The sequence below is a fragment of the Cydia strobilella genome, chromosome Z (genome assembly GCF_947568885.1).
Source record: "Cydia strobilella chromosome Z, ilCydStro3.1, whole genome shotgun sequence".
NCBI lineage: Eukaryota > Metazoa > Arthropoda > Insecta > Lepidoptera > Tortricidae > Cydia > Cydia strobilella.
The window spans coordinates 12,977,002-13,000,542 of NC_086068.1; the positions used below are offsets into that span (position 1 = coordinate 12,977,002).

The 23,541-nt window shown below is 36.8% G+C and overlaps 1 protein-coding gene across 7 annotated transcripts in view; it reads left to right on the forward strand.

The window, feature by feature from the left end:
• Nucleotides 1-23,170, forward strand: part of LOC134754298 (voltage-gated potassium channel subunit beta-2) — a 33,531-nt gene extending 10,361 nt beyond the window's left edge. Inside the window, exons 1-16 of one of the 7 annotated variants that reach the window (XM_063690532.1) lie at nt 5,051-5,140; nt 5,456-5,648; nt 9,126-9,199; nt 9,273-9,506; nt 9,714-9,807; nt 13,241-13,267; nt 13,405-13,532; nt 13,611-13,690; nt 14,571-14,703; nt 16,991-17,127; nt 18,885-18,981; nt 19,083-19,198; nt 19,965-20,101; nt 20,322-20,481; nt 20,575-20,641; nt 20,940-23,170. In XM_063690532.1, coding sequence (XP_063546602.1) covers nt 5,491-5,648; nt 9,126-9,199; nt 9,273-9,506; nt 9,714-9,807; nt 13,241-13,267; nt 13,405-13,532; nt 13,611-13,690; nt 14,571-14,703; nt 16,991-17,127; nt 18,885-18,981; nt 19,083-19,198; nt 19,965-20,101; nt 20,322-20,430 — 1,524 coding nt within the window. In that variant the 5' untranslated portion in view covers nt 5,051-5,140; nt 5,456-5,490 and the 3' untranslated portion in view covers nt 20,431-20,481; nt 20,575-20,641; nt 20,940-23,170. Of the gene's footprint in view, nt 1-4,910; nt 5,141-5,224; nt 5,649-9,125; nt 9,200-9,272; nt 9,507-9,713; nt 9,808-13,240; nt 13,268-13,389; nt 13,533-13,610; nt 13,691-14,570; nt 14,704-16,990; nt 17,128-18,884; nt 18,982-19,082; nt 19,199-19,964; nt 20,102-20,321; nt 20,482-20,574; nt 20,642-20,939 lie in introns of those variants that run through there. The other 6 variants (XM_063690533.1, XM_063690528.1, XM_063690530.1 and 3 more) reach the window with 6 other exon arrangements.
• Nucleotides 23,171-23,541: the final 371 nt, after the last annotated feature.

A 23,541-nucleotide genomic window follows, 5' to 3' on the forward strand; every position in this document is an offset into this window, starting at 1 on the left:
GCAACTTATCAACTAGCTACTTGTTATGAAAATATAATAACCAACAAAGGTGCACTCAAATTCTTTTACTGCAACATGCGAAGTATAGTAACGCCTGGGAAGTTCGATGAACTTAAATGTATTGTGCAAACATTTCAAGATATAATTCACATCGTAATACTGACAGAGACGTGGCTTAAGTCCGAAGACGAGGCGAAGAGATATCAACTACCTGGCTACACCCATTATTATAACTTTAGGACTCACATGCGAGGTGGCGGAGTTTCCATCTTTGCGCACAATAACCTTAAACATAACATTATCGAAGAAAAAACCCTAAATGAAAATCACTACCTATGGATACATATCGATAAATTTTCTGTGGACATTGGCGCTATCTATAGGACGAATCACTCAAATATCAATGACTTCCATGAAACTCTGTCACTGCAGCTACAAAGAAGTAAAAGGGCAATACTATTCGGGGATTTTAATCTAAACTTACTCAGCAAAGAAAAGAAAGTTATGGATTATAAAATGATGCTAAAAGAGAACAAGTATAAAATTAAAAACAAAATAGACAAATCCTTTTGTACACGAGAAACACCCGAATGCAAAACAATACTGGATCATGTCTGTACTAACCTGAACGAAAATGATTTTCATTTAGCTATTATTGATTCAGCCTTATCAGACCATAAGCAAATATATTTTGAGTTAAAAAAGTATAAACCTAATCTTCATCAAAAAGTTAAATATGAAGCGATAAATTACAAAATATTATACAAGACAGTTGCAGACACTGAAAGCAAAAATGAACTCCATGATTATACCCTATTGGAAAACAAACTACTAGCAAGCATCCGGCAAAGTAAAACTACTAAAGTCAAGACCCTTAACTTACCGAAACAGGACTGGATAAATAAAGAAATTATTCAAGAAATAAATGCAAGAAACCAATTATGGAAGAAACTTAAACAAAACCCAACGAATAAGGAAATGGAAGAGCAATTCAGAAAGAAAAGAAATGAAGTAGCAACAAAAATACAGCAAACTAAGAAAGAGTACTACTACAAGAAGTTCATGGAATGTAAAAATAACTCTGGAAAAATGTGGACTCTAATAAATAGCCTAGCGATTAACAAACTGAGGATAGATATTCCACCCGCTAAATTGATAAATGATAACCTGATGATTACAGACCCAAATGATATATGTGAATGCTTCAATAACTTTTTCTCAACAATTGGATCAAAGCTGGCTGCAGAAATTCCTAATGTAGACTTTGTTCGAGAGACCGACCACCCTACTCAACCTATGGAAGCAAGCTACAACCTTTCTGTGTTGACTCCAACAACGAGTGATGAAGTAAATAATGTGATAAATAACTTAAAATTAAACACGAGCTCTGGGTTAGATGGCATTAACACCAAATGTATATTATGTGTAAGGGATATAATTGTTGATGAGATTGTGTCATGTATTAACAAGTGCCTTGAAGCGGGAATGTTTCCAGATAGTCTTAAATTAGCAAAGGTAACTCCCATATATAAATCAGGAAATAGGAGTGATCCAAGCAACTATAGACCCATCTCGGTACTACCAACTATTTCCAAAATTTTTGAGAAAATAATTTATAATCGCCTAATAAACTACTTAAATTCTATAAACTTTCTATACGAAAAACAATATGGTTTCAGAAAACAATCTAATACGTTGTCAGCTACGATAGATCTTATAACGAATATTAAAGTTCATATTGATCAACGGAAAATAGTACTCGGAGTGTTTATAGATTTGAAAAAAGCCTTTGATACGATTAGTCATGACATCATTCTAAATAAACTAACTAACATAGCCATTGATGGGCCGGCGTACAATATTATTAAGTCATACCTATCAAATCGTTATCAGGTTGTTAAAATAGAAGATCACACGAGTACCCCTAAACAAATAAATTGTGGCGTGCCGCAAGGCTCAATTCTAGGGCCTCTTTTGTTTCTGGTCTATATCAATGGTATTAAAGAGATAGGTCTGACGGGAGATATAACACTCTACGCTGACGATACTGCCTTATTTTACTTTGGAGACACTATAGACAATGTTATAACGAAAGCACAAAGTGACCTGGATCTTCTCAATGCGTGGTTTCAGAGTAATTTACTTACCATTAACACTACAAAAACTAACTATATTATATTCTTAGCAAAAAACAAGAAAATTGATGAATTTGATCCGCTTACAATAAATAACCAAATAATTGAACAAGTAGACAAAGAGAAATATCTTGGCCTAATTTTAGACAAAAGCTTAAGTTGGAAACCACACATTGAAAAAGTAAGAAACCGAATAGTTTCCTTGACAGCAGCCACACGGGGAATTGCACGTTTTCTGCCCAAAATAACGCGTTATATGATTTACAACTCCCTCATTAAGCCACATATTGATTATTTGATTGAAGTCTGGGGCTCGGCAGCCATAACGAATCTACAGTTACTACAAGTAGCCCAAAACAAATTAATAAAAGCATTATTTCATTATGACTATTTAACACCAACAACAAAAATATACAAAGAAACTCGGATACTTAATATCAAACAGACATATACATACAATACATGTTTATTAGTACGAAAAATAATCAATAAAAATATACACACTCAAATAGGTTTTTCGCAAAAGAATACTAGACAAAAAATGAAACTCAGAAATGCCAATGACCTAATTCTACGGCAAACCAGAACAAAATTCGGACAAAAATGTATACTATATGAAGGCGCTCAGCTGTATAATAAACTGCCAAAAAATATAAAAGAAATCAAGTCTATGTACAGCTTTAAAAAACAATTGAAAAAACACGTAAGCAATGATTCGCCATAGAATAAATTTAAATATTCGGAAAGTAAATGTCAATCATAAACAGCAGCTGTATAAAATAAAATAAAAATTCGCATACCTATATAATTTATATAAATTAAAAATAACATTACCAAAAAAAATTGACCATTTAAAATTTAATCTTGTCTGTATATACCTAAATAGCACCTTTGTAATATATCATTGTGTATATAATCTACATATCACATTACCAAGAACGCTTAGAGTTATAAAATTGAACACCTAATAAATAAAATAAAAACAATAACTGTAATAAAACTATAATATAATTGTAATAATACATAAAAACATTGCCACTTCCAGTATCTGTAAGTTAGCGTACTTGCTGCACTGCATTGTACCGTTCATACGATAAATTATGTACATGACCATTACAAAAAAAGACCCTAACATAACTAGGTGATAAGATCGATAGTTGAATATTTAATAAACTCATAGCAACTAAAAACCAGTCCCGACATTCGCGACACCTACGGTCTACTTACCCATTATACTGACCAGTACAGGGATGATCCCCGCTGACGCACAGTTATTACTAATCTCGGAAATAAGTTAAACTGGGCCTTAGCTTATTGTCAACTACAAAACGTTTTGTGTACATCTCAAGTAGACGAAATGTTAACCACTAATCACCTTGTTTTGTTAAAAGTCGGCCGATTTTATTTTACTGTATGTTTAAATACCCTCTATGTTATTAGTTCTTTCGCTAATTTCATGCAAAATAAATGTATTTGTGTAGTTTTAAGTTCTCATGTAAGTGAATTGTCAAATTCTTAGTGAGAATAAAGAATCTTAAACCTAATACACTGTCGTACGGTCATTTACTTACTCTCACAGTAGACGAGGCACCTGGACGTTAGCCTAGGCCAATGATCAGCGAAGATGTCCACTTGTTGATCCGTGCGCAGGAGTCCGTTCAGTAAGTGTAGCATGTCGCACAGCGGTGAGTGGCGACGCGCGACGGTCGCGCGCGGTTCTGTTCCATCCCACAGCTGCAGATATATACTCGCCGTCGAGATTTGTTAGGAGGTACAACTAGACAGTTGATAATATTGTGCAGTTCCGTGCTGTTAATTTTATTGTGGAGCAGCTTAAACGCAGTAACCAAGCGCACGCAGTCTCTACGCACCTCCAGAGAGTTAAAACCTAGGATGCCAAGTAAAAACTTAGTTGGGTACATGAAAGGGTAATATCCATACAACTTCTTGTAAAGGAAGCGCAGGAATGCTTTTTGGACCATTTCCAACAAAAGCTTGTACTTGGCCTCACTAGGGCTCCAGACACAGGCGCTGGCCTCCAGACACAGGCGCTGGCCTCCAGACACAGGCGCTGGCCTCCAGTTTGCATCTAACGTGATGACCACGTTGTCGTTTCGCCTCTGCAAATTAATTTCGGTTCGTATCAGCATGCTCATTATAAGCTGCGACTGCGACTGCTTAGCAGTGAATGGGGTTCAACACAAAAATAAAACAACATTTACGAAGTGCAGACGGTCAATTTCCGTCAGAAAAGTCCTTATAATCATTTGACGACATGTTTCTTGCCAGTTCTATTTTTTCGTAAATTAATGTTTAGGAGGCACACATTGGCCTTATTAACCATGTTTCTGCCGGATAGAATCATATCATATCAGTACCTAACAGGAACCCTTACCTACTATCAGGTATGTTCGCAGGTGACTGTATTTTGCACTTAGCTGACTTCTGTTGCTGACCTAATTGGCATTCATGGTGAGAATTTATAATTGGATTAACACTGAACTGTAAGCTAATTTTCTATCCGTGCGTACTTTTTGGATGTTTAGAAGCAAATAAATGTTATTAATGCATATAAATAATGTTATCCCTAGTTATTTATTACTATTTATTACTAATTTATTAGTAATTTAATCTATACGTCAGCATTCTCCTTTGCAAGTAAAGTTATAAAAGTAAGTTTTGATAATTGCTCAGATTTATGCATCACAAATAACGCGAGCGTTGTTATCCGGGCCAAATTTCGAAATGGGTCAGTAAAGCGGGTTATCTTCCAAGTGACAAAGGCTGTATATGCCGTTGTTGGTAAGTTTGCACGCGTCTTTTACCGAGTTGTCGGTGAGACAGTGCGCGCATGTGCGGAGAGTAGAGCTCGCAGAGCGCAGGGGTTGTGCCCTGCCCCGCGCGACCCCTGCCCTCCCCGCGCCGCAATACAGTCAGACCGCTGCCCGACGGCTCGTCGCAGCGATAACTAATGTTCAGTGCGTAGACCACCAACCTCTGCTCCGGTGAGTGCACCTACAGTCACCCACCGATTGAACCCTTACGTGTCAACCACTAATAACTTACTACCTACTTTTACTACTTCATGATCTTAATTGTGGTTTTTGAGTGCTTAGATGTAAACGATGTGACGTCACTCGAATTCGTGTACCCTTAGCGGACTAGCGTTAGATGTTAGCGGTACGGCATGCATGCTTCTCTATGTTTACGTTACTATCCTTGAGTGTTACGAAATCGTGCCCACTACGTCCTTTCCGAGGGTCGGTTCGAGGCTGCCGTGGGAGTCGTATGACGTTTCATTACAGATAAGACGTTTGTAGGGTGTTGAGATGCTGTTGCTAAGCGTAGGAGCAGAATGAGGCGGCACGAGATGCAGTACAAGGGGGCGGACGGCGGTGGCGGCAAAGAAGGCTCGCAGATGTCGCGCAGCGAGTCCAGCTGCACGCCGCACACGCCGCTCGGCCCGCCCGACAGCGCCTCCGTCGACTCCAGCCACATGCCCACCATCTATCGGTAACTCCACACCGACACCAGACCGTGGTCCACGCTGCCCAGCATGGGAGAAGACATACCCTTCCGACAAAATAACTAACAACAAAACTAGTCAGTGTGTAGCGGTGTATCGGAAAAACCGCCAAGTTGCACACGGCAATACAAACAAAACATCATTTGTTTACTCATTTTACGACACACGACGAATCTTCTTTTGTGCAATTATGCGATCGATTCATTCACTAGCCTTTTCCGGGCTGCAACGTTTAGAGTGCAACTAGGTAAGGTAATGCAATATTCGCCTGCTGCATGCCTAATGAGCGCACGGTACGGCTGATATTGGATTGGGGTTTTGGGATTGGATTGGGACGGCAAACGTTGATGCTTACGTTTCCATTGCCTAGTTTTCATTACGACCACGGGAGCTAAAGCACTGTTCGAGCCTTTGTTATATATTCTCGTAGGATTCCTATGCAGTAACATTTGGAAGCGTATTCTGATTCATGTTTCAGGAATATTATTTACTTCAATCTTATTAGTGCATTCTACATGACAATATTTGGTTATATAGTGGGTTAAACTCTTGCGGAATATAACTTTTGTTGGTAAAAGGTAATTTATTATATGATTTAACCCTATCAGATAAAAAATAATATATAATTGATATGTATTATTCAAAGTTAAAACAAAATTGAAATGTTAATACAAAAATAAAACAAAATGTACCTATATATATCGTACTATTGTAAAGCAGCCTACTAAGTGCTACGCCAATCGTAGCAAATAACCTATCTTAAAGATACATTGATTGAGTAAGATGTACATAATTATTAATTATAAAGTCAGACAATATCGTCAGGTAACAAGCAAAAGTCACTATATAATTGCTAATTAATAATAAAACAAAAACGAAGGGTTCCGTACCATTACGCAAAAAACGGCAAAAAAATCACGTTTGTTGTATGGGAGCTGGGAGCCCCACTTAAATATTTATTTTATTCTGTTTTTAGTATTCGTTGTTATAGCGGCTACAAAAATACATTATCTGTGAAAATTTCAACTGACACCTATCACGGTTCATGAGATGCAGCCTGGTGACAGACAGATGGACAGACGGACAGCCGATTCTTAGTAACAGGGTCCCGTTTTTACCCTTTGGGTATGGAACCCTAAAAATCAACGTTGTCTTGTTAACTAGTACCTCCCTACGGTTTACTACGCCTCTAAACTTGTGATAGTCATTTTAAGATAAGATAAGATAAGATAACTGTTTATTTGTTTGCCACAATACACACAAAATATTCAAATACAGAAATGACATAGGTACACAGAACAATCCAGAAAATAAATAAAAATTACAACAACAAATAAGTCACACCGATTTTTACATAATATGTAGAGAAAAAGGAAAAAATACATAAGAATACTGTTTTATACAAATAAAAATCCTGTGTGCGTCGCTTTTAGTGAGTTTTGGTTGTCGCCTGACGATGTTGTATAACTTGTATATTGAATTTGATAGTTAAACGAGATGGCGTTGTATGGTTCCTTAAGTCTGATTGTCATCAGTTGACGTTTGACAATTCAGTGATCACAATGAGCGCTACCGTTTTTGTGCTCACCAGTTGGCGCCACTGTAGATGTAGGTCCAGAAAAACAGATCTCATAATACTTCTATGCTTATTTTTTTTATAAAATCAATACGTTCTAATCCACACAAAGGTATTTTAACGTCTAAATGTGCCATTTTTTCAACCTGTTTAATTTTGCAAATATTTTAGTAGCATTTTTTTAAACCACTAACATCTATTGAGCTATATCTATTGTTTATCATGATTAATCAAAGCTGGACAAAGATTTACCACAATTGTGAATAAGGAGTGAAAATTCCCGATGAAAAAGCTTGAAACCCCCAAAACTTCTATGCATTTGACACTTCGAAAGACCTGCATCTACACTAGCGTCCCTAGCGGCGAAATTAAACGCGGTAGCCCTCATTTAATGGCGCAGTACTTACAGCCCCATCTGTTTCGGCTTTTAAACTTTATTTTACGGGGCACGTTATTTTTTTAGATTTTAACCTCTCTATTACAATCAATAACTCTTTGCTCGTATGTTGTATGTGAGCTGAGCATACGGGTTCGTATCATGCGCTCTGAAAGGTATAAGTAATTTATTTTAAAAGTCGTACTCTGAACGGACCAGTCCATTTTCTCTAGAGCTAGTAAATTGAAAGAACTGCATAAAATCATTCTGTAATATATACCTACTCATTTAAAACAATAGGAAGTTATGTCTTCTCCTAAGGCCCGTAAAGCTGACAGCGCACTCCGACACATCGCGCACCGCGATCGTCGCATGCCACTAGGTACCTTCCAAAACGTAACGCAGTATCTATAATCATGTCGCATACAATTTAACCATGTATCAGAAAAACTGTTAAACACTTAGTTTTCAATAGTGTAAGGACAAAATGAGATCGCAGATTAATAGATACTGTTGTTTAGATAAATGATGATGGCTTGGCTTGACTCATGCTGTTCATTGGGGAAGTTGTCAACCACAACACAGGTAAGGTGATCTCCTGTACTCTTCGCACTGATACATCGACACCGTTTCTTACTTCCTCCTCGCTATCTGTGACTGCAAGCTTCTTGTGTCCAACTTGCGGCTGCCATCTACTTTACTTACGTAAACTGCTTATTAGCTTTTTAAAAGCGCGAAATTACATCCGTTTCATTCAATTCTACATAAGTGCTGTGTAAATTTAACAATTCCTTATGACAAAATGTGCAAATCGACTAAATGATAATATACCAACTAGATAATTATTTAGATTTAAAACCAATGTACCTAACTCGTTCTCTAAACGCCGTAGTACTATACAGTCCCGGCCAGAACTGAAAATATTGAAGATGCAATTTTAATACATACATATTTTAAAACAATACGAACGCGTAATAACAACAGGGTAGGTTGGCTCAAATTAATTTATGAAAAGTAAGGTAATCTTCTAAATCAATACCTAAACATAAAAGCTTTACTTTTAAAATAAGTATGTATAGGTACTAACTACATTGTTGTAATTAATTAATTATTATGTTTAAACTAATAATTTCGTTATATCTTGCGTTTAATAATTGCAACGTGTCATTTTGAGTAGTAGGTACCATGGTGCATAGAGAACGTTATATAAGTAGAAATAGAGATTAGTTATTAGATATTAAGGGCAGATTAGGAGTAGATAAGTACTGCCTTTAGCACTAGAAACACTAGATAAGTAATGTCAGTAGAAACATATCGTCATCATCATAAATAGCGTAGTTCTGATGACGACTTACATCTTAAATTGCAAACAGCGACTGTACCATTTAATTATTTAGGCTCAATACCAATGTATTTTGATAGTCGTCCAAGTGTTAGGAAATAATCTAAGCTGTAGTTAATTCGTACATAAGTTGTACAATGTACTAACGTTGTTATGTTTGGTTTGTTCAGATGTCGTGCTCCGATTGCATCCCTGGATTGCATGGATGATTTCAGCGCAAATTCTCAGCAGATGCTAGATCAAGGCAAGTAAATTTTAGAAAAAAAAACCTCTTCCGTTACATATATATCATGAAAATTGTCTGAAATACTTTGCAGCTGGAGAAATCAGTGTGTCTCGGCATATGTCAACGTATATGGGAAATCACGCCAACATGCCTTCGGTGGTAACTCCTGGATTACGGTACAAAAACCTAGGTAAATCCGGTCTGCGCGTGCCCAATATTGGGGTAGGCATCTGGACTATGCTTAATGAAGAATACGCGGAGGACATTATATTAACTGCTCTGGAGAACGGTATAAATCTGTTCGACTTGTCGGAGGCTCATTGTGGTAAGTATGTACGACTACTTTGAGGTCTTATGAAACCTCGAAAAATGTAATTCACGGAAGGCTTTATTTTATGAGTAATTGTGAGACGGATAACTTGAATATAACAATTTATTGGTTTTTAACTGTCGTTCAATATAATAATATTTATGAATGCGTATAGATGGACTTCTACCAGTATTTATCAATCTTTTAACCTTACATTAACAGCAAAAGGCGAAGCTGAACTGGGGAGGATTCTAAAGAAAATAAACGTTAGACGAACGAGTATTATTATAACGACAAAGATTTACTGGAGTACCAAGTAAGTGTTGCATGTACCTAGTGGTGTACTTTCATGGTATGATGGTTTGGATGTATGTTGGATGTTTAGATAACGTTTTGGCAGTTAGGTATTGAATTGTTTAAGTAAATGTATGTTGGCATCTGCGATCTAAAAGTAGTAGTAGGTACTTACCTGTATACCTGTGTGTGTAATATAATATGGTTCTAAGTATCTTGATCTTGCCCCCTATAAGCTGTAATAGTAATTAAAACTAAGTGTTCTATCACACTACACTACTACACTTGAGAACAATGAAAATGGGTCGATTGGTACTGAAGTTTTCATACTTAAAACGTGTTTCGTTTTCATTGGTCTTTGCCTAAATATGGATGATATTCACCACTGGTTAATCATAACGACACAACCGACCCAGGGACCACTATCGCAAACTGTCATTTAAAGAGATAAATTCACTCTTTCAGATTTCTTGATATGCACTTTTGATTTGTCATTGTCACCCAAAAGCAATGAAAGCTCTAAGGTGGTGTTCACATTGGTTGCCGTTGCCGCGGTGGCCGGTGGCACACCGCTCCGGTTCGCGCTATTTAATTGCACAGCGTTGTCTCGCTCACACACATGAGCGGCGTGCTGTTTTACATCAGCGTGATAACCGCGTAAAATCACTTACAAACACCGCCAGTCTCAATTTCTTACTTAAAGTAGATAATCAATGAATTTAATTTCCGTACCTTTTACTATAGTAACTATATTAGGAACGTCATACTGTTGTCACTGCGACAAGGTGCGAGAAATGGTACTGAAATACAATTCCTTGACCGTCTCTACTGACAGGGCAGATAATCTTAAAAAATTAAGTATGGTACTTAAAATATCTTCTTAAGTAGGATATCAATAAAACTTACCAGTTAATTAATATTAGTAATTGAAACTAAGACAATTGATAGTATTACCGATATTAAGTCCCTGCGTTGATATTCTTTCGAACATCTACCCAAGGAATGCCTACACCCTGCACGCGACTAGTATTCCTATAAACTTACTTATATTTATTATTATAAATCTGCAGTATATTCTGTTTTTCTAACTTTTTTTCAAGTGTAATTCGCAAATAAAAAAAAGAAACCACGACTTAGGTCCTTATAGTCATACGTGTGACGTGTGCTAACTCGTGGCCAAAGAGTATAGTCATACGTGTGACGTGTGCTAACTCGTGGCCAAAGAGTATAGTCATACGTGTGACGTGTGCTAACTCGTGGCCAAAGAGTATAGCCATACGTGTGACGTGTGCTAACTCGTGGCCAAAGAGTATAGTAAGTATAGTACTTATATAGAAACATGTGCTCATTGAATATCCTCTATTACTATAAAAAAAAATTTTAGTCCTAAAATATTTTGCTACATAAGTACTCGTGCCCCGAGTCAGCACTCGTATCCCGAGTCAGCACTCGTATGTTTATAAGTTTTATAACATACACAATTAGACCCGCAGTCAGTTCACAACCGACTGCAAACTGCAAATAAATATATCTGCAAATCAATACTCGTAGTTTTACACTATAAAAATAATTATGTATAATTTTATTTTTTTCCCGTTTACTCGTTGGGAAGGCTTGGGTGTGTAGTTATTTTAGTATTTAATATGGTTATGTGTATACATCGTGTTTTTTTATTATGACAACATTCAGGAATAAATTTGAATCATCTCAATTTGATATGTATTGAATTAATATATTTATTACTCTATAAGTTATCGACACTTAATGATAAGTTATTAATAAAAATGTAGTCATTACATACATTCACGAAATGTTGAGAGAAATGTGGAAAGCTAAATTAATCAATTGGCATGATGGCAGTAACGAAAATCATGGAAATAATGGTTTCAAAGAAACATATATGTTAATATGATTCTAGAAAATGGTCCAATTTTAGTATAAACATTAGGATTATTAATATTTTGAATTAAATAAAAGTGCAAAATCCTCCAATTGGCCATTTTAACTGAAACACCAATCAGAAGCGAGCAAAACCCTGACATCTTCACTCCATGATATAGTTGATAAAACCAAATTGTTAGTAAATAAGAACAAAAAAACTATACTCATCCTTTTCTATTGGGTGCTAGTACTAGTGTAAGACAAAGATAGTATGATTCTCTCTATGTTTGAAATGAGACAATTTTGACAAACTATATATAGTTTGTCAAAGGACTGTCACCCAAAAGAAAAGGATGAGTATAGTTTTTTTTTATATTCTTGTTTACTGAAAATTTGGTTTGACCAACTATATTTCTTTGAGCAGCATATACAACCTCATTGACCGTAATCCATACGTCCACTTTCGGAACCAATACAAGTGTACCGACAATATTAAAAGGGATTTCAAAATTTGTCATCAGGCCAATTATTGTTAACTAATAAATAGGTGATTTTTAGGGTTCTGTACCTTAAAAGGAAAAAACGGAACCCTTAATAGGATCAGTTTGTTGTCCGTCCGTCTGTCTGTCTGTCAATACCCTTTATCTCGGGAAGGCGTTGAGGTATTGAGTTGAAATAAAAACCATATACTCAGGTCTATAGTCCCTTGAAGCTGTGAACAAATCAAACTTCTAAGTTAACGTAAAAAAAGATACGGCCGTCTATGCCACAAAAAACGTATATTTCGCACTCTCAAGGGAATCCAAAATTTATAGGGTACTTCCCTTTGACCTAGAACTACGAAATTTGGCAAGTAATATCGTCTTACACTATAACTACATGCAGGGATAAATTAAAACGAACTTTATTTTGTATAAAGTAAAATTAACCACCTTATTATAAGTCCCTCCTATTCATTGGCCGAGGAATGAGCCAGCCCGAGGGTCACCCGAAATCTCGCGTAGTCTTTTTTAAAATTATTTAATTCTTTTATACATAATATTGAAATCGTGAAAAAACACGGTGTATACGAATTTATCGATATATGTATATATTGACACCTTAATTATACACCGTAATTTTTTGATTTCTGTTAATTTTAGGGGTGCATTCCTGAATTTAAATCAAGTAACTTTCTCAAAGACACCGGTATTATAATTAACTCCATTTCGGAGATAGTCAATATATATTTTTTTCTGATAAGGCCCGTACGAGCGACACTTGCCTTAGGGCCTGTTTACATATTGATTACCTAGTATTTACGAGTAGTACGAGTTCATACATTTGCTACTAAACTTAAGTACTATCTCGGACGAGCGATGTTCGAAATGACATTGATATGTCACAGTTTTCAATTGTTTGGTTGAGTTAAATGTAATGCCCGTATTACAACGCTTTTTGCAACATTTAATTACATACCCCGAAGTTAACGGAATTCAATAAAAACACGGTGTATATGTACCGGTATATGCAACTGTTTGCATTTATTTCAATTGCATGTCACCTATGCTAACGAGTGTCATGTGTTTCAATAGCTTCCACGGATTTGAATTATTTCTTAAGTACAGATGAGTGATTAACGCTTTAACTAGCTCTTCAACAGACTTTTGCTATCACTTATTACACTCGCTTTAATGTGCTTTTTGCTTAATTGTTGATGTGTTACCAACTGTTTATTCATTAGGTTTGGTAATGACAGGTCGGATGAGAGAGGTCTGTCTCGTAAGCATATAATCGAAAGCATCAAGGCGTCGCTGGCTAGACTTCAGGTGGAATATATCGACGTGGTACTCTTGCATAAGGTCGACCCTGTTTGCCCAATGGAAGGTCAGTAGTTCATGAAATTTATTTTATATTTTTATTTATAACGTGGACATTCGTGAAGTAACTGTTTATCCTTTACAGAATTGGTACGTGCTATGAATTTTGTTATAAACCAAGGATGGGTCATGTATTGGGGAACGGCTCGTTGGTCACCTGCTGAGGTATGACTAATTTGAAAGTTGTCGTACAGTAAAGTCCACACCTGCGCTTTCATGGTCATTTGTGCGCTTTCCCCTATCATGTGCATAAAACCCTTACCTATCTTTAGTACCTACCTATCCCCATAGCGTGCACAAAAACTAGATAAACTTCATGCAATATATTTTTTAAATGATTTCTATAGGCCTTAAAGTAAATAAAAAATAATCGACCAATAAATAATTGTAAATTAATCTCCTCTGTGTATTCTAGGCGTAAGCGTAACAAAAGGGTTTAGGGTTTTCTACTACTGAAATAAATCGTGTATACTGCCCTCCTAAGCCAAATAGCGCTATGTCAAAAACGAAAAATTAAAAAAAATATTTCAACTATAAAAATAGAAGTAGGTACCTATAAGTTAGCAATGAATTTTCTTTTGAGATAGCGCTTTTTGGCTTAGTAGGGTAGTATAAGTATTTATTTTTATCTTTGCAAACTGACAATTGAATGACTGAGAGCTGTAATTAAACTAGACATATTCGTTTTAGTAAATCATTGGCAATGGCAATGTTCTAATGATTCTTTTTTTTTTTAATTAGGTATAATTTAAGAGAGGCATGAATGCACGTAGAAATACAGCCCTGTCACAAAAATCTTTTTAGGTGAAATAAATTGTCCTATAAAACTCTCATTCTGCAGTTCTACCCTGGAATTTACATAACTGTTTCATAAAATACTATTCAATCATGACAATCGTTATGTCGCAAGTCTATTAGTACCTAAAATAGCGTAGAAGAAGATGAATATGAAAGCCAACTTCATCTGGAGTTGGTTATTTAACATTTAAAGCTTCAACATAAACAGCCGTAAGACGAACTAATTTCTGCCACTTGTCACTTTTAGATAATGGACGCCTACACAAATTGCAGACAGTTTAACTGTATCACTCCGATAGTAGAACAGACAGAATACCACATGTTCTGCAGGGAGAAACCAGAATTATACATGCCTGAGTTATACCATAAAATAGGAGTAGGTGAGTACACACTATTGTGATGATTTCACTTCAACGTACATCTAAGTTTTTAGTATGTTAAAGCTCCCTCCACACTCGTGTTCGCGGCTTCGCGCCGCGTAGTCTGGAGCGGCCTTAACAAATGGTTAAAAACGTTCGGAAAACGGACGTCTTTTCTAAACGTTTTGGTTGTTTTTTTTTAAGACATCCTATAAATTTAAATAAGGATAAGGTTTTAACAGGCCGATAAGGATAAAGTACGAAAATTAGGCTTTAAAGTTCGTATATTTTATGATGTTCTCAGGTAACTCGCATATGCTCATAGCTAGGTACTAAAAAGTTTTTGACCCAAATAGAAGTGTCGGTAGCGCTATCGGCACACGAGAGCGATACACATTGTAACTTAATTGTTATTAGTGAGACTTCCGGTTCGAGCGCCATCTTGATAGTTAGCATCGTGATTAATTACTTTGTTTTTTGCTTATTAATATTGTTTAAAGTGTAATATCGATAGCTTATTATACAGTAAACTAATGTGGTAGTGTGCAGTGAATGGAGAATTAATTTTGAAGCGCGTTTAACCACCATCTTGGAGTCAACGGCCGGTAGTCCACGTGCTTCTTGTAAAGTCTAGCTATCGATTTACAAGAGCTAACAAATCACCGTACACTGTCTTGTACAACCGTACAATTTTTGTCGTTTGTAAACCTCTCAATACCTTGATACTGGCGAAATAGTCCCACTGGGCTGAAGCCATAATTTTAAAAGAAGAAGAAGAAGAATTGTTATTAGTACTTTCGTACGTATAACAGCGGTAACAGCTAAATAAACCGGTGGGAAATCAGTTCGAGGGTCAATTGAATTGAATTGAATTGAATTGAAGAGGGTGATTTTCGACATTTGTTGGGCAATTATTTATTTTTGGAAAATCAGATTTATAATTATAGTTTTAGGAAGGGTTTTAACAACAAAATAATATACCTACTGTAGGAGGCACCACTCTACTTTTTATAGTTTTGGACGATTAAATATCGACATGTGTATGGCGCTATTCAGCTATTTGCAAGGCGCGTTTGACATGTATAATAGTATTTTTTCGACATTTTATGGCAGTATCAAAATTTGTATGGCACTATTTATTATTTTTGTGGCATTTGTAAGACCCTGACTATATGGCACCTTTTGCGACATTTGTATGGCACTGTGTCGACATTTGTATGTCACATTCGATGTTTGTATGGCACCTTTCGCGACATTTGTATGGCACTGTGTCGACATTTGTATGTCACATTCGACTTTTGTACGGTCAAAGTAGCCGTACAAATGTTGCCATACAAATGTCGACAATAATGTTTTTTTGACCATTTTTCGTACATTATGTACCCGATTCACGTATTCATAAAACACAACATTGTTACATCATATTGTTAACTTGTATCATTATTAAACACATTTTTATTTCAATTGTATATCAATAAATAATGACCCATACACATGTCGTAGTAGCCTGGCCGTTCGAAAATACCGTTTCTGTATCCACTACACTACCGTTGAAGATAGAAGCCCAAGTAATGTACTATTGTATCGTTAATTAAAATGTAATGGTAGATTAATGGACAAACCAGATTTAGGGAGATATCCTTGAGTGATACAAAAACAGTGCCGCGCGAGACATCCACAAAAAGGTTTTCCTGGTTTTAATAAATAACGCATTTTTTTATAAATAAGTAAACCGATTCTCTAAATAATTCTCTATATTAAAATATCAAGTATTTGATAATAGGTCCGTTGCCTACATCCAAACTTATGATTTTTTTCCGCGCCAAACCGCATGTGGGACACTCGAAATAGCGGTAGATTTCGTCGTTTTTAGGGTTTGAAGTTCGATTTTGTCACAAACAATAACAATACATACCTAAGTATATTTTTTTATTACTTAAATACATATGTAATGAAAATATACCCATAACGATACTGTTTGTTCAATGTATTTGGAATTATAGCCCTGGGACAGCAAAAGATGCTCATTTGAAAATAGACCCTCGAATTTAGAATTTTTTGCATAGGAATACGGTAAAAATTACAGTTTTTAATGCGTGGTATACAATATTGTGTTACGTGCATGAGGTCAATATAATTATACGTACCCATGAAAACTCACGAAGACTCATGACATGCAGTTTGTTCATGAATATTCTCTAACACAGTAATATAAAGTAACACAAGTATAACAAATACCTGCTCATTACGTTGGTTATATGAATATTTCCTATTGTTTAGACTTTATTAAGGCTTATGCGTATTTCAGGAATGATGGCGTGGTCGGCCATAACGACCGGCAAAGGGCTGGGCCGCGAGGAGATCACGGGGCTCTTCGCCAAGTCGCGGTTCAATAGGAAATACAGCACGTTCAGTTGGTGCGAGGAGGACCTGGCTGTACCAGACGTAAGTTGCCTGCACTTACCTATTAGTATTCTTAACGTGTTACATCGCACTTAGGTCCCTGTCCCCTGTAGATATAGTCAAAGTTAAGGTCTATAAACTCTAAATTTCTGATTGAAGAACTTATCCGCTTAAAGGAGTACAGTCAAGGGCATAAATATATATACATTCCCAAAGTTTCAAAAATATGTGTACGCTCTTACACCTTAGACAATAAAGTCGTGTTCACATATTTTGAGCCATTTGTCTGGATCGATATTTTTGCTTTCGACTGTACCTATCTACTTTTTCTATTAAGCTGTATCCTCCTGAGACACTGAAGCAGCTGTTTTGTTTTGAATATTACTTAGTTATTCAATAAAAGTTCAAAATAGATTGTAGAATATGTACAAAAAAAATTACGCAGGGCCCCAGGAGGGTATGAGATGTTAACTATTGTCCACTAGAATGACAAATTTTGTTGACCAATACGCAAAAAAAACACACAATTAATATAATTTTAATGATTAATTCTGTCGCTTAACTTCAACCTCGGGTAAATCCATTCGACCCTCTCAGCAAATGTCTACCTTATTACCTTTTCTTAATACCATAATCTTTAACAGAAAAAAACTCGTAGACATCTTAAAACTGTTTAAAATGCCATTAAAATTATTGGCTGGTATTTAATTGATCACCAGATATAGTATAATTAATCCATTTCGTCACGTTTTTCTATTTAGTAGCATTTCGTTTCTATAAGGGTCGCAGTTCTAACCTAACCTAACCCACTTCTCTGATAGCAGTTCGGTTCTGTGAGGACCGCAGTTCAAACCTAACCTAACCCACTTATATAGTAGCATATCGTTTTTGTAAGGGTCGCAGTTAATATAACTCTCCGGGTCCGAGTTCAGCGGGCGCGGCGCAGCATGGTTCCATTTTTATCGCCTGGTACTATGCCCGTCACTTTCGCATTTACATACTTGTTAGAACGTGACAGTCATAGTGACCAGCGATAAAAATGCGACCGTGCTACCGCTGCAGGTCCGGGTCCGACCCGGATCCGAGTCCGAGTCCGGGTCCGTGTCCGGGTCCCAGTCCAAGTCGAAATCGAAATCGCCAAACGTGTACGTGTATTATGCGTCGTTGAAGAGTTCCGTTCTGATCATCATCAGCAATTCCACTTATTCAAATGCGACAGTTTTTAATGTAAATGCTTCATTTTCTGATGAAAATACAAAAATCTCTATAAGTATGCCTTTACGATTTGAGGAGGTCCGTCGATTCCTCTTGGATCCCATCATCAGAACTGCGTTTTGACAAAAACGGGACCAATCTGTATGTATGTACTTACAATCAAAATAAGAATTTTCTAAAACAGTCCAGAAATGACGGAGATGTGGAGTAACAAACATTTAAAAAAAAAACAAAAAAAAAACAACCGCATTGATAACCTCCTCCTTTTGAGATTTGGAAGTCGGTTAAAAATCGCATTTATCGCATAATCTCTGAGATGGATTTACCCGAGTTTGAAGTTAAGCGACTCAATTGAATAGAATAAGGATTCTTATCTTCTAAAAAGGATTTTGTTTTGTAAATTGAAATTTCTGTTCCTCCAGAACAAAGTAAATAAAGGAAATAGTGTTCCCAATCGATATGCCTCTCGTCTCGTCGTTGCCTTACGAAAACTCTGCAATTTCTAAGAGCTTTTATTATGTATTGTCTGTCTCTACGTGGTATCTACAAAAAAATCTAAATTTGTGCTGTATTACTGTTGCCAGGTGAGAAGCTCCGGTAGTAAGGAGCAGGTGACAGGTGAAGAACCTCGGACATATGGAGACAAGTTACGTGACCTATCGAATCTCGCAAATTCACTAAGTATGTACCTCTATGTTGGTTGACAAATCCTTGGTAAATGGACGGTCTGATCTCGTATCAGACTGTCAAAGAAGTGTCTAAATAAACATGCATTATTTTAGATTGCTCGATGAGTCAGCTGGCTGTGGCGTGGTGCTTGAAAAATGAGTCAGTCAATTGCCTGCTTTTAGGCGCCACTAGCGTTGAACAATTTAAAGAAAACATTCACGCGTTACAGGTACGATACTCGTTACTATGAGGCTTGTGATAAGTAACTTTTAATAATTTTAACGTACCTATTCTATTTAGTGATGACTGTAGTCTACTTTTTATAGGGTTCGCACAACTACAGACTTTTGAGTTAATTTTGAGAATTCGAGGCTTTGACGTATCCATATGTATAACTTCATGAACGTATCTATACTGATTTAAACTTTCACGAGTTTTACTCATTATTATTCAAAACGACGGGACTTAATCGCGAAAAAAGTTTTAAATTTACCTCCGACGTTTCGAGGACGGCGTTGTCCCCGTGGTCTCGGAGTCTTGTCCGCCGCCCTCGAAACGTCGGAGGTAAATTAAAAACTGTTTTTACGCGATTAAGTCCCGTCGTTTTGAGTATCTGATAATTTTACGTTAAGCGAGGTTTAGACTAGCAAGAACTTGCATGCAATTTTTATTTTTAGTTTTAATCGTGTGTCGATAGATGGCGGTGAAATTACTGTGGCTACAAAATTTACTATGACAGTACCGCTCTATCCTATTATATCCTCTTGGTACCAAAAAGGTGGCTTATGGTGCGACTCTTTCCGTCTGTCTGTCTGTCACATTACTACCTATAAATATCTCGAGAACTACTGAAGCTATTGATTTGAAATTTGGAATGTTAGTTTTACGTGACAGCTATTCCATATTTTAATACTGTCATAGGGACCATCATTCGGCGCCAAAGGTTTAGTCGTTTCAGTGCCAGTTAATGTTTAATGTTTCCACTTTTGGTACAGATTGTCCCGCAATTAACGCCCTTAGTAATGGCTGAAATCGAAAGGTTGTTAGCGAACAAGCCACAACGGCCACCCATGGTGTCTACGCTGGCCATGCGGAACCAACAGAACAATAACACTGTGCGAGTAGATATGACGTAAGTACTAAACACTCCTAATAATATACAATTAATTTGATTAATCCGAATTATCCGAAAATGTCGGGTCACTTCATACATTCATTCGTTTCGCTCCATAACGACTTTATAAACGTGAGTGACCCGGTTTATTATATTTAATATGTCAGTGCCTCACAAAATAATATTGTTTACCTATATTAAAACATTTTTATTAAAAATACAAAATTGTTTTGATCAGCGGCGCCACGTCTGGTACGGGCTCGCCTAAGCCCGAGGGCGAGGCGATCGAGGGCGAAGCCTCCACCCCCGGCAAGGAGCCCGGGAGGGGCTTTTGTGAGATTCAGTGACCGTGGTGGCGCGGAAGCACTGACTCTGCTTCCAAATCTAGTAAATCAAAGGTACACGTCAAAAACTTATTTCTTTACGTGTAGATACGTGTATGTACATGTTGTTACTTCTATTTGTTCTAAATTATTCTACTAATTACACAGGAATCGCTTAAGGAATCGAAGCCAAAGTTCTTTTTGAATAATGCGGGCGAAGTCATCAAGCGAACAGGTCGGTACCAATAGAAACAGCCTTACATTCGTCACTACATAGTATAAAACAAAGTGGCTTTCCGCTGTCTGTATGTCTGTCCCTATGCAAGCTTATATCTTTAAAACTACGCAACGGATTTTGGTGCGGTTTAATAGATAAGAGTGATTCAAGAGGAAGGTTATATGTAAACTTTGTTAAGGGGTTGTGTAAATTAGTTGAACTACCCATGCGATGCCCGGGCGGGTCGCTAGTATCATATATAGGTATCATGTCTAAAACTGAATACGTATAAAATCAAAAAACGAATGTGTTTCAGAACATGACGGTGTATCAACTGACGTGGTTGTGTCGGTGTCATCGCTGAAAGGCAAGCAACCGGCGAGCGGTGACAGCAAGGTGAAGAAGTCAAAGTCGGAGCCGGCGCGCGCCCGATCCTCGTCTCTGCAGCGATCCTCCTCGGGCCAGCTGGCGGGCACGCGCGACCGTCGCCGCTCCCGTCTCGACCTCTCCTCCCCGGCAGACATATAACACGAGATGAACATGGCCTGCATCACCTCTAACATGCCTGGCTTATTCTATGAAAACGAAAGAGAAACTGTTGCGAAACCACCCCGCCGTCATCGCCTGTTTGACACCCAGGCCCCGGCGACCTCCCAACAGATGGGGTGTGCGTGCGGCCAGTGCGAATCGACCTCAGAAACATATACGAAAATATAAACTGGAAGTGATTTACAGACCTGTGATGAAGTTAACCAATGCAATTCTTGTACGGGATCTAAACAATTGATGGATATATTATCTAGTAAAGTGAGTGTTAAAAAAATCTTTATTGTAGATCCTACCTTGTTTCGAATCGACAGATTATAGATTTATTAGATAGAGATCTAGATTTGTAAAAAAGGATTGTCACTCTTGCACATGTAGTTGTTTATATATGACCAGCCAAACAGGGAAGTAAGGTAAATAAATACTTACTTTTCGTACTGTTTTCGTAGTGGGTACGATTCGAAGTTCTAATTAGATGGATTTAAAGTATGTAAGCGATTAATCCAGTGCATCTTAGAAGTGTCTTTTAATACTAAAATTTATTTTATTATACAAAAATTGTGATCGAGGTGTCTCGATAACGACACGATAGTCGTATTCAGTAGACATGATTCCTTTGAAAATACTAGGCTAGGAAGATTTAAAAAAAAAATGCCATAACCTATTAAGCTTTTTCTGATACGCAAATATTAATTAACTTCGGCCGTCTGGCTTAAACAATTTGAGGTCTTATTTGGTCATATACCTATGCAAGCCATTCACACCACCTGCTCGAAAGTTAAGCCTTCTATTATGCATACCAGTATATTTGTCATGTTTCCGCCGAGTATTTCAATTTGCACCTCCGTTCTATAGAGTCCACTTTATAAGCAGGTATCTTATCTTATAACGTGATACAGTATTAGTAGGGCCAGAGCTGTGTCCTGGTTTCGACAGAGTAATAAATGTAATAATAGTTTACTATTGTATTCCTATCCGGCAAATCACTGCGGAATTTAGTGCGCGGTCCTTAAGAAACCTAGGTAGGTACATTCTTTGTCGGTATAGCTACAATTTTGGTAAATTCCTATTAATAATAAATATAATTGAATTTAGAATTAATTGGATCACGAAATTGTACATGAAACAACTGTAAAATCTTTTTGTAATGTAAAATTAAAAACAAGTTATAGGGCTCCATTGGCTCGTTTCCGCGTAACCGTACAAATGAAATACTATTACACGTGTGTTTTGACCGTTGTGTTGTAAGGTTGCAATGGCAGCACACTCGTAAATCTCGTTATACTAGACTGGTAGGTACTGTTTCTGAAATGGATCCCAAGTATGATCAGTAGGCACTTCCCCGTCTGACGTGTCGTTTAGACGACCCGTAGGCGCATGTGTGTATTGGATGGGTCTGCGTACCTAAGTAAACTTGTTAGACAATATTATTGTTAATTGCAATGAGTAAATCAAATAGTTATTTATTAATAAGTAAAGCATAGAGATGACTCAAAGATATGAAGGTGATGAACACCGGAATAATTATATTTATTGTATATTAAATTATATGAGTTTCGAAAACTCTGTTTTAGGTTAGTGGGGATTACTTTCAGATTTATTGCTAGATTTAGTTATTAAAATTAAAATTGTAGAGTCATGTACCTGTTACAATAACTAATCGAGAAGGAAGTGAAGATAATGAATAATGATAAGTTTAGATTGATGATTACAGCTATTTTACAGAACTGTAACTAAAAGGGTTGGTTCCTTCGACTGGGCCTTATGTTCTTCTACCTTAGTAAGTGGAAATGTAGCATGGTAGGTACAACATATTCCTTCATTTCATATCACTAGGCATAAGGTCACACAATTTTTGTACCTACTGTTATTAGTCATTGAAAGTTTATTACAAGCGTACATCAAGCGCAGCTTGTATATATTTATATTTTACGTGTTATTAATGTTTAAGCCAGATTATTGTACTTAAATCATCCTTATAATTAAAACTGCTATAAACAATATCATGTATTATTGAGACGGAAATATTATTTACCTATAATATAATGAAAAAAAATTATATGTACCTATTCTGATTTCAATTCATACCGGCAGTTCCGGCGGTTCCAGAATCGTGGCAGACTTTAATGACCGTCCATGTACATGTGTGGGACCTCTCAAAATTAAGGGTTCCGTAACATAATACATACGCTTGATTAGATCTGTGTTTAACTATTACATATAATCCGCTAATAGAAAATGCCTAATAATCACCTTATCATAGCGGATTACGGTTCACGAAAAGTACAACCCGGTGGCAGACACACGGACAGCGAAATCATTGGGTACCGATCCCTAAAAAATCAGAAAGATACGTTAGCGGATAACGTTTA